General features: G+C 39.0%; 1 protein-coding gene across 1 annotated transcript in view; it reads right to left on the minus strand.

Moving 5' to 3' along the window:
- The window catches only part of LOC124169021, a 50,028-nt gene that overhangs the window by 25,957 nt on the left and 11,255 nt on the right, over positions 1–12,816 (minus strand). The window contains exons 5-7 of the mRNA XM_046547485.1: positions 9,548–9,786; positions 2,339–3,205; positions 1,059–1,213 (exon numbers count right to left, since the gene is read on the minus strand). Of these exons, the coding sequence (XP_046403441.1) occupies positions 1,059–1,213; positions 2,339–3,205; positions 9,548–9,786 (1,261 nt within the window). The remainder of the gene's footprint in view (positions 1–1,058; positions 1,214–2,338; positions 3,206–9,547; positions 9,787–12,816) is intronic.

Raw genomic sequence — 12,816 nt, forward strand, 5'->3', positions numbered from 1 at the left:
CTTTTTAATTGTGTTTTTTCGTTTGAGTGCTGTTTAATTCATGTAAACCTTCAGCAACGATATTGCACGAAATATCACCCGAATTCCGTTTGTATTTTGTCTTTTTTGAATAACATGCGGAATATACGCGATCACGAATGTCACCTGCCAAATATCGAATTTTGGTGTAAAAATTAAAAGGTATCCAGAGTGCGGGTTCAACGAATACATTTTTTTATGCTACTTGATATGTCCTTTTATATATAGTGGACGTAATAAGTGGAATGTCAACTTAAACGCCAAGAGGAAGTTTCACTCGATAGCCAACGGAGTTCTTGTTTTTTAAACTTATATTTGTATTTTCGAAATAAATTAGATGATTTGAGGAGTTTTATTAATATATTATTAAAATTAAGTCAATTGAAATGAATTCCATGAAAAAAAGGTTTTAGTACGTAAATTCCGCTCTTTTGGAACGTAACCCCTAATTAGTATGGAAGTCAATGGTTCGACTTTCGTACAATTCGACTTTCGTACAAGTTTTCGGGAACGCATTGTGTACGAAAGTCGGGGACCGCCTGTACTATGTTTAATAATAAAAAGTAGTGAATAACAGACTGAGAACTTGAAAACATTGATGTATCAATGTGTAGTGAATCTAAGAATTATTTTCTTAAATTACAACAATTTTAGATCAGTTAAAAGAAAAATTCTATAACCTATACCATGTCAAAATAGTACATTTTGTGCCAAACCATAGCAAATGGTAGGCCAACGGGTTCAAATCCACCCCTAAATTTTTAGAAGATGGTGTTGAGTGTACCTACACTGTAAAATTTACTAACTCCTCAAAATGAATCCCCAAAATTTCTTCATGGCTGCAGCCATGATACGACACACAACAAAATCATTGTGAAGTATATACAATTATAGATTACCAAAAAAGTATTTGAATGAACAAAAAAATTCTCTGATTTCCCAGTTTTTAAAGAAGAGAGGCCATCCTGTTCCAAAAAAATATAAAGACATTTAAATGATGAGTATAAAGTGTTACATTATCACAGAAAACATCTAGTTACCTTGTAATTTAATTCCTTTGCAAGGGCATATACTGATGATGTTTTACCAGAACCACAAGGGCCGATTAAGATGGCCACGTTCGTAGGAAGATTTCTATTTTCCTTCTTCCCACCCTCCTCATCAGAACTGCAAAATTCAACACCACTGGAGTACTCTGAAATGTGATTAATAGGGATACAGCTAAAAATAGACAATTAAAATAAATGTAATACAGAAATGAAAACAGGGAAAAATACAAAGAATAAACTTTTCATAGATGAGTCAGTAAATATGCATTCAACTGTGTATACTAGGTACTAATGCACAACACTTGTTGGTGCTTACAAAGTTTGCCTACACGTATTCGTATAAAAGACACTAGGTGACTAAACATTCACAGTCTACTACTACAACTGTCCTAGAGAGCAGAAATTTTGGTGAGTATGGAAGGGGGAGGAAGAAGCTAGAAATTATAGATAGAATGAAAGGGAATACGGAAATTTGTTTCAGGCTTAATCTGGTGGATTTTCTAAAATACTTGTTAAGCTATCCACTAAGACTCAAAACAACTGATGTTGGCGCAGACCTAATGCCCCGTTCAGATTGCGATTGTTTCAGCAATCATCCTAACTGTAGTTGGCGGAACTAGTTGTGTGAATGCATGTCCGGACAACAGTTCACGTAGTTCCTAACATTGCCAATTTACGATGGTTAGGCACTGTGAAACAGGAAGAGGAAGCGACAAGAGAAGGATGAAAAGTTTGTGAAGCTCCCATCGTTCTTTTTTTTCATGGATTTGTCCAAGCAAGGAAGAACATGGGTGGAAGAAAAATTATTCAGTAAATACACGTAGAACACGGTAATATGTTGACCCTGCATACCTTAACAGCATTGCTAACCGTCAATTTCTCGTTCACTTTAGATTTCCGCAATGGAGGGCAGCACAGGTTTTCATCATCGTAGTGCAAATGCATGATAGTTCCAACAATCACTGGAACAATCTGAATGGGGCATTAGTATTCATATTTTTACAAATTATTTGAGGAAAAATGATGTCTGCCAATAACTTTTCCTTCACTAACAAGAAAGGGAGGATGCCTTACTGGATATAGAAAAGGGAAGTGGGTGGTAGAGACATACAGGGCAATTTGCATAATGTTCCGTGAAAACCTACCATAACCAGTAGAAAGCTTTAATAAAAGACTTGAGAAAACTGACTCTTACAAGGACAATAAGCTGAGTCTCATCCCACCAAAATATGAGGATTACAACAAAAATTAAATAATAAAACTTATTTTACCTTCTTCAGAATCACTCCAATTATTTGATCTTTTATTACTTTTCGGTGTCTTCTTTGACCAACTATCAAGCCAATTTCTGAGCTTATCCAACGTTTTCAAGTTCCTTCCCAGGGAGCACGCATCAGCAAAGGAGAACGGAGCGAATACATCAGTCCACGACTCGGACGTAAGCAAAGAGCTACAAGAAGCCTTCAACGCAGTATCGTTCACCGACAGATGAGAACTTGCCCCAGAATCTGATTGCATGTTGTCCGTCTCCTTCCCTTCAGCTGATGCTGGAGTTGAATGAATCATAGTAGTTATCCTTGCCGATCTTCTTGAATTACTCGGGGTTGCAGACACAGTTTTGGGGTCACTGGAATTATTTTTTGAGATAAACTTGTCACTCACATTATTTTTAGGTGGGGAGGAATCAAGAACAATCACCTCGTGGCCAGGGGGATCAGTAAGGGGATAGAGGCCGCCATCTGTTTTTCTCCGCTGATAAAAATCTTTGTATTTCCTGTTCACTGGATAGTTGGGATAGTCCTCTTTGAGTTTCAGCAGCATCTGCCTCCTCAATTCGGGACCCGAGCCATCATGAGGCAGAGCAAAAATGTGATCCCTTTCGTAGCCAGCGGCTGAGCTTGATGGGAGGAAGAAAGACAGGTCGACGCACATCTTAAATGCCACTCCTGGGGGGAGGAGGGATCGCATAAGCCAAACATGCACCCTTTCAAACATTTCCACGTCATCGGAGGAAATCTCCTGGGGCTTCCCGTCGACGGAGATGTTTGGAGACGTTTCAGTGAAAAAGTAATTTTCAGGAATTTCAGGACTTTTGCATGGACTATATTCTGGTGAGTCCAGGCGCGGAATTGGAGGCCCTGGAAATTCGGAAAAATGATAAGTATCGGAAAATATATAACTGTAAGGCCCTTATTAGACGAGGTAGCCAGGTGACGTCGTCAGCGACGAAACTATGGGTCAATGATTCTTAACCCTTTCATTGCGTAACATTTTCTCAGAGTTGTTTCACATTGGCGGAGAATTTTTTTTCACTGCATTCACTTTATTTTTCGAAAATATGAAAACAATTACAATAAAAAAAGGATTTTTATTTTCATTTGCCTATTTATTAAACAATTTCTTTATGGCATCACAGTGATGCCATCCGCACCCATATGATAAATGCTCCGGATATCTATGCAACCCGTTACACAAACATTCGGAACGACGGACAACATATTTTTACGTAGCAACTAAGAAGCTTGAAATAATTTCTGAAATGATGGCGGAATTGAATTATAAAATAAGACGAATATTTTTTCAGATGTCATCCACTATCCATGCATCAAGTTTTGGGTAAATAAAAGTTTTCGAATTTTAATTTTCACATTTCAAAATTTTTAAATTTACAAGTAACTTAGATTTGCATGCAAACATATGAAAATTATTTTTAGCTTTTTGACATTTTCTTTTGCGTTAAATCTGCAAAAATCAACTAATAATTGTGAAATTCTTTGAAAAGAGGGTTCAAACACAGTCCTTGAACTTCTGCACATCATACACCATCAGAGGTATACTGATTCGCCACTTCTTAGTCGTTCTTAGGACGTGAGGAGGAGAGTTATTTCTTATGTTTGTCCTTAGAGTTTCAGTGGTGTAAGTGTCTTTTTTTAGTAACTCAATAGATATTTGAACAGATTATTATAATTTACATGCATAAACTCAGTAGGGTAGTCACGGGAGGGGGGTTATGGGTTTCAGAAAGAGATGTAAGCGTTAACATTTAGAACCGACGAACAAGAAATATCTAAACATGTATGTTCCAGATAAAATGGCAATGTTCAATAATCCAAAAATAATTGTTTCTTTGCACATAGGAATTTTGCTGACTTTCTTTTCTGATTATAATAACTCTATTTGGTCGAAGTAAAATATGAAAATTAGGGATGAGTCGATTCCACTTTTTTTCGATTCCGATTCCAATTTCGATTCCTTCAAATCGATTCCCGATTCCGATTCCATCGATTCTTACTCCTTCTAACAGGTGGGATTTTGATTTATCTGTAGAATTGCTGTCATTAAAATTTAAGAATTGAATGGAATAAAATAACTAGGGATGGACGGATCCAGGATTTTTGGAGCCTGATCTTTTGAATAGGATATTTTCGAATCCAAATGCATTTTCAAATTCCTGCGATTTCACAAAGTCACTATTCAAGTTTATTGTGGGTACATACAATCAATAGAATGGTTTTTAGATTTTCATGCACATTTTAATATTTTTATAAATTAAAAATTATTTTATTGGCTTTCAAGTTGTTTTTTAAAAACATCTTTACATACACAGGGCCTAAACTGTTACGCTTGGGTTTGGAAATGAAAATAGGAAAAATCTTAGGATGAACCACTGACCAGTGGCACAGCGAGAGGACCCCCCTAAATATAAAAACACAATTACTTTCCTTCATAAAAGGGGAAAAAAAATTAGATTAAAATTAGTTTGAAACCCTCTCCTTTGTACCCTGTTGTTTTAAAATTTTCCCCCTTGGTTTTGGACCCCCCCTTAACATAATTCCTGGCTACCCCCCTGCCATCGACTATGGTGAGGTGGATTTAGCACATCCTCGCGACAATTTACGCCACATTGCATGCACACGGCATTCATTGGTTCTACTTATCTCAATGGAAATGTTTATGCACAATGAAAGACATTATTATCGATGTATCATTAAATTGAATTGCACTGCTCAATAAGCAACACAATTAACAGTATTTAAAACGGCATTATCGTCACGTGCGATGATGTGTTCAACCGCTCAGCATGAGGAAGGGGTGGGCAGCAGAAGCTCGTAAAGGAGAGGTGGAGAGGAAGCAGCAGTGGCGTAGCCAGGAATTTCAATCGGGGGGGGGGGATCCAAAACCAGGGGGGAAATTTTTGAAAAACCGGGCACAAAATAATGGGTTTTAAACTAATTTTAACACTTTCTATAATCGAAAAACTGAATTTGTTAAAGAAAAATTTTGTAAATTCATGATTTTTCAATATTTTGTTTTCTTTTGTGAAGGACAATAACTGTGTTTTTATATTTCGGGGGGTGGGGTCCGGACCCTCCCCATGGCTCCGCCACTGGGAAGGAGCGCGTAAATGAGAGGTGGAGAGGAAAGAGCACGCTCCCTCCGTATTTCAAACAACAAGGCTACGAATGAGGGAGTCGGACGAAGAAGTCAGATCTTGCTTCAATGACGTCGTTGCCTTCAAAGCGAAGCCGGGCGCGCTACGTGATACATGTAGTTGGCGTTTCCGATCCGTCTCTAATTGTTTGAGGGGTTAATGCTGCGCTTGTTTCTTTGAAAATTGTGCTGTTTGGACAATGTTGCATATCAGGAAAGTGTAATTGTAGAATTGTAGATAGAAAACTGAGTGGCAATCAATTAGAGCTGAAAAGCTATCAAGATATCTTCGGGCCCAGAAAGTCACTCTCCTAACATTTGACGTCTAGAAACGGAGAATTGAAGCAGGTAGGCCAAAAAGGTCAGTTGGTGAGACGAGTTAGGGATGAAACACGCGTCAATTTTTTTCGTGTGATTTGATATTTTCCTTATAAGACAATGATTTTTGGTCCGTGTGATTTCGGATACGAAAAAAAAAACAACAGAGGCACGGGCTGATGGACGGCCGAGGGTGGTTTTCTAAAATCTGCGACATTGTCACTTTTGACGTGGTTATTATCCTACGGCGCTGAGATTCCTCCGATGATTGTTCAATCTCTTGGGAAGAGTCACACTGTGTGCCAGTCGTATTTTGCCTTTTTTATTTTCTGGCTGAAAATCCTGGCCACAGCTGAAATTCTACTCGCAACCTCTGCGAGAGCTTTCAAACAAAACGGTTAATGAGTAGGACAAGAATCGCATGCGACGACGCATTCGAAGAGAGAATCGGAACTCTTTCCACCCTGATGGGGCGTTGTATTCACTGAAGCTATTATTTAAAATTTCGGATCCAGATCCGATGTCTTCCACGACTTCAATTCCGATGTATCCGATGAAGGGCAATATCCGCGGATATTTGGATCCGAGGTATCCGATCCGACCATCCCTAAAAATAACAATAGCCGCGGTGGCTACATTCTCGTTTGGCCTCGGTGGCTAAACAATAATGTAGCGTTCATTGCGTCCATACATACCAGAGCAGCCTGGCGGGTGCGCGGTGGCGGCCGAACGCAACCTGTCGAGTCCGCCCGGAGGCCGCGGCGGCTTATGCCAAGCAAGTATCAACTTCCTCAAGGGTTGCATTGATGAAACTGGGCTATACAAACGCGAATGTGTCTAATTTTTTTTATTATTGACGCAGACACGTGTTAGTCTAAAAAAGTTACACATAAAAAAACCCGCTCTCAGCGCGTATTTGTAAGAAACTTTTTTTCACAGGAAAACTCGCTCTATGCACGTTTTTATTATCACCAGACTTCAAACATCATTCGAAAATAAAAAAAATATATTTCGATCTATTGTACTTTAAAATTGGTGGTCCAGATGAATTCTCCGAATGTGATTCATAATCGCAATAATTTGATTTGCCGTGACCAGCGGTTAGTAAAAGAACGGAAAACGCATGCATTGCTTCCCGATCCCGAGGTTTCCAATTTTTTTTTCTCTAAGAGTTGCTCATGAACACGCGCCAATTCAGGGTTCGTCGGTTTGTCGCTCTTGCCGACATTTTCATGTTTCCGAGGCCGCTTAGGTATGTTCGTCGCAGCACCCGCGTGCCGGGCGTATCCTCCGCACGGGCAAGGCTGACACCGCGGCCGCTCAGGTATGTGGCAGCATTTATGCCTCAAAATTATAGCCTATGCTCAAAACATTTATCTTCCTGGAATCGATGGAATCGGAATCGACTTTAGGCGATCGATTCTCAATTCCGATTCCGCGCCCGAGAATCGGTGGAATCGAGAATCGACATTTGGAATCGACTCATCCCTAATGAAAATTGCTTCAAAGTTAAAAAAAAACCTTGGCGTAGAAGACCCAATGCAGTGTTTCATGTATACACTTGAGTAAATTGTGCCAGAAGTAGTTTTATTGCGAGGAGATATTCTAAGCCTAGGTCACCAATAGCTGATACATAAACGGTCCTTGGGGATTGAAAATAGGAATAAAATTAAAAATAAAGGTTTCTCCCATATTCCACGTAAGTGGCTAATGTATGTAAAATACTGAAATATCTAATAGAAAAAGGCCGTACGGTAATATTAGAAAAATAAAATCTCTATAGAGGAGTAAAAATGCACGCAATCGAAAGATGTCCGAAGGAAAGACTGTACTAAAGGCGAGAGTCGCAAAAACAGAGGAGGAAGAGCTGACCTTCTCCACGAAATGCACAAAACAGAATACTTTGATGCATTTATAATAAGAATGGCAAAAATACTTCTAAAAATAGATATAACAGGCGACACAGAGCGAATTGTAGTCTGTTCCGCGGTGTCGTAAAACGACTCTTTTATTTGAGCCCCGAAATTCGATTTTTTACCCAAGGATTTCCCCAATTCAAATTTCTCATTCAAAATGAAAAAAATATAAAAGTTTTCCTAGAACCTTCATTACTCCCCGTGAATAACGAATTGGTGGTCGTAATTATTCCCACCTAGTAACTTTAACAAACTCATACGAAATAAATGAGAAAAAGTCGAAAAAATCTATTTCTTTTTCCGTAACCAATATAACTACACCTCTATTGAAAGGATCGTTCAGGAAATGAGTTGCAAATATATTATGGAAGAATGTTATGAGTTATAATGGCATTATGTAAATATTAAGATTAAACATTAATAAAAACAGCAATAGATTATTCAACTGTGTTTAGCGTGTGTACAGTGACCGTATTTTGAAATACGAAAATATTTTTCATCGATGAGGTGGAAGGAAGATTATGACTAAATATCATTTACAAAAACTTCAATAGGACTAAAACGAGAATAATAACCTTCAAATGTGGCAACATTTAGTACAAATATTCAGAAGAGTAAAGAAAATGTCACATTTAAATTTTTTTGTAATGGCGAAAAATCTTACAAATTAAAAAGTACTCCATAAATGTAAAAAAAAGTATTAAAAATATATAAACTTTTTTTCAAAAACGGAAGGCATATCCAGGTAGCCTAATCCTGTGCGTGTGCGGGAAACCATCATGAGAGTAGAAAGAACAGAGCGGAGGAGCGAAGGGAGCGATTGAAGGACATGGGCCGGCGTGGCATCAATGTGATGCCACCCGCCCGTCGGCAGGACCTACGCTGGGCATCAATGCTATGCCATCCGCACTCAAAGGGTTAAGGATGTGATTACACAAGGGTAGCCAGCGACGTCAGGGGCGCAGCTAAGAATTAAGGCCTTGGGGGGGAGGTTTAGATGCAACTAATACCAGGGTGTGTGGGGTATGGAATACCCACCAGGATAAGCGGTAGGTGCGAGATTAATAAATTGCGGAATTTTAAGATAAACAGTCCAAAATGATGAGTTTTACGGCTTTCAGAGGAATATTTAATTAATCCTTACACTATTCTATTAGTAATATCAAACCAATTAAGTAAAATGGATTAAACTTAAATATTTCTCTGAGCTCTGGGGGGGGGGGGGGGGGGTTTAACCCCCAAAACCCCCCCCCTCGCTGCGCCACTGAGCGACGTAGCCACACTTTGGCAACTGACTGGCTACCGAGCCCCATCGCCACTCCGGTCGCCACTGGCTACCCATACTGGCAAAGCTGCATTGTAGCATATGGAGCTTATTACACTAGGTCACCAGTCTCACGTTGCCAATCAGTCAGATTGCACGACTAATATTTTTATCAATGCGGAAAAAATTCTGGCTACTCAACTGGCTACTAGATTTGGTAGCCCGTGTGTCGGCAGCTACTGTCGCTGGCAATGCTGCCTGGCTACCTTGTCTCATAAGGGCCTAAATCAAAATTCCATATAAATTATTTTACCTACCACAGTTTTGAAATGGAACTTCATCATAAGAGACAAACATAAGAACAAACACAGTTATGCACTACTAAAACATATCAACATTGCAGCAACTGTAGATTGTAGGTTTGAGATGCAATTGTAGAGAATTTAATGTCCTTAGAAGTTAATCAATTCCACCAAAATAATGAGGATCCATTGTTGAGGACTACGAATATTTAAGTACATAGCCAAGAAATTGAGTAAATATAAACTTACTTAAGCATATCAAAAATTCAGCAAGCATAGATTGTAGGCTTGAGATATGACCCAATGAAAGCTTATCCGATAAAATTCTGAGCATCTTTTCTTGATCACCAACAGGATCAGCTGGGCAAAGCGAAAAGTTTTTACTTAACACTGGATTCTTTTCTAGGCACCATGGAAACGCTGAATCAATTTGTAGAATATGGGATACACTGGGAAAATCACTGGCTTCCTCCAACTCCACTTCAATCCTGGAAAATCAATAAGTTTTCAGAAATTAAAATAAGGAACAGAAGCAAACCCTCTTTCAGATCACAGTGAATAATGATTATCTATGTTTGGCAAATTTGAAATAAAAATTTCATACCAATGTTCAGGATGTCTAACGAATTACTTTGAAGAAATTCAATGACTTTTCCCGGCTGTCATATAAAAATTGCCTGACCTATCAGCGAAACTTAACCAATTAAATATCATATTCTAAACTTATGGTAACACCCACTTTTATAATTCATCTAAATATATGTACGAAATGGATATATTTACATGCCAAATGGTGAATCACTAATTAACACATGTAGAACGGTTTATTATAAATAACTATTTAAGTTCACTATTTCATTGTCTCTTTTATTTAAATAACTTCAACACAATACAATTTTGTATAAAATTCCCTGATTTTTCCCTGACCTTTTAAGAATTAAAAATTCCCATACCTTTCCTGATTTTCCATATTTTCCTGCTCGCTAGACACCCTGACTTTCCAAAGCATAAAAGTAAGGCTCCACCAGAGCATGATACATCCTATTAAATATGGTAGTTTCCTTCGTCAAAGAAAACGAAAGGTGTTGATTGCGATTTGTTACCCACCATTACTGTATTCATAATATACATATTATTTGGTTTTTAGAAATCACAGTTTAGACGAATGTTAATGGTCAATTTTAACCTCATTTGAAAAAGGCCAGATTGGCAGCCATATGATGCCAATCCACGTGACGTCACAGAGACCCAGATGCTTTACGAGTAGTCAGGAGCTTTACATTGTCTGACATTACCAATCCATGCATGAGGCACAGAGCTCAGGGAAACATCTCTTAATAATTACCTATTAAAAATGCCTATGGTTGGAAAGTTTCCTTCGTTTGATAGGGTATTAATAATCCTTATTTAAGCCAAGCGCTACCTGCTAGCTGGGTACTCTGCTACCTGCTAGCATCCTGCGTCGTAGCGACGCTCATAGCCTTGCACCAAGGTAGTCACACACAGTGGCTGCCGCAACCAGAATGACATCTCTCGGGCTTTTCCTAGCATTCATACTTAGCCGTTGCATTTTCATGCGCTTGAAAATTTTCACTTTACATTTAATTGTGAAAAATAGATTTTGTCATTTAAAAATCTAGCAGTGTGGAATGTGTACTCGAGGAGTAATAATCTTTCAATTTAGGCAATTAAAAAAAAATCAGGAAACCACCCTATTGGGAGTCCTCTACCAAGATCCAACACCATTGCCCAAATTAAAAGTAAAAGATTAAGATGAGCAGTGAACAGGAGGGATTTTATGATGGTGACTCCCTATTGATGACGGTGGCACAAAATCATTCACTAGGCAGAGGACCACTGGGCTGCCCAGGGCTATGGTGGGAAGATCAATTGCAGAGAGATATGCAAAGGCTCAATGCAACACCGGAGCTGATGCAGGAACAAAAAAGATGGCAAGCAGGTGTTGACGTACCTAAAAATGTTTTTGGGATTTATACTCTGTCCATTTTATGCTACTGAGCACAGGAACAGGCAACTATGTGCGTACAATATTTTCAGCCTCTCTGAATACAGTGGTCAACTGAGTGCTAAGTACGGACTTTAAGGTCATAAAGCAACACAACAGGGCTAAACCCCCTCATGGTTCCCACTCTAACTAGATTATAAAACTCACAGTTTTTTCCAGGTTTTCACGGTCTAAATGTCGTCAAATTCACGGTCTGTTGATAAGCCATTTTAGGCAGAAATATTGATCACGCAACAATAACAGGCCGCACGCTAACTAAAAATTTATCAACTGCGACAGACGCCGTGAATACAAATGCAGCAATGGAAGTGCTCTCTCTCATGACGTCACCCATCTATATCAAAATTCAGGGCTAGCTAAAGGTTGTGAGTGGGAAATAGAGGGAGCAGGGTGGCAGGGAAGTGAAGAAGTGTCTGATATTTCTCCAGAGTTAATGAACACTATGGTTACCAGCTTTCTAATCACAGGCTTAAGGTATTTGAGTCGTCATGGCATACTGACCAATAATAGGGTGGTTTCCTATTATTTTTTTATTGCCTTCATCGAAAGATTATTACTCCTGGAGTACGTATTTCACGCTTTTAGATTTTTAAACGACAATATCTATTTTTCGCGATTAAATGAAAAGTGAAAATTTTCAAGCGCGCGAAAACGCGACGCTCAAGTATGAATGCCGGGAAATATCTCCGTACGTCGTATTTCTGGTTCCCCCTCCCGCCCGGTGAGGTGACCTTGAGGCGAGGCTTAGCGCTGATACGTCGCAGGCTGCCAGCGGGTAACTGAGTACCTTGCTGAATGGTAGCGCTTGGCTTAAAAAAGGTTTATTAATACCTTATCAAACGAAGAAAACTTTCCGACCTTAGCCAGTTTTAGTAGGTGATTATTAAGACATGTTTCCCTGAGCTATGTGCCTCATGCATGCATTGGTAACCTCAGATGATGTATAACTCCTATCCTCTCGTGTAGAAACTAGGTCCCTGTGACGTCACGTGGAGTGGAATCGCATGGGCGCCAATCTGGCCTTTTTCAAATGAGGATAAAATTTGACCCTTGCCATTCGTCTAAACCGGTATTTCAAAAACCAAATAATTTGTGTATTATGAATACACTAATGGTGGGTAACGAATCGCAATCAATGCCTTTCGTTTTCTTTGATGAAGGAAACTACCCTATTGTGCCTCGAATGTACAGGCATCCCCCGAGTTACGTAAGAGATGCGTTCCGGCAGACTATGCGTAAGTCGAAATTTACGTAAGTCGAACCTTTGCGTTGGCGCTTCAGAGATTGCTGTATAACAAGTTGTATCGTACAGGAATGAGCGCAACCACATACGCCACCACATCCATCGCTAGAACTGCAAATTTTCACGTTGATTGCTGACTTGGGATTTATAAGCGATTTTTCTACAGAAATTAATGAAATTTCCTTCGAGGAATGACAAAAATGTGTCACTTTGTTATTTTTAGCACGTAAAAAACTCTATAACTATTCG

This window comes from Ischnura elegans, chromosome 12, assembly GCF_921293095.1.
Source record: "Ischnura elegans chromosome 12, ioIscEleg1.1, whole genome shotgun sequence".
Taxonomy (NCBI): domain Eukaryota; kingdom Metazoa; phylum Arthropoda; class Insecta; order Odonata; family Coenagrionidae; genus Ischnura; species Ischnura elegans.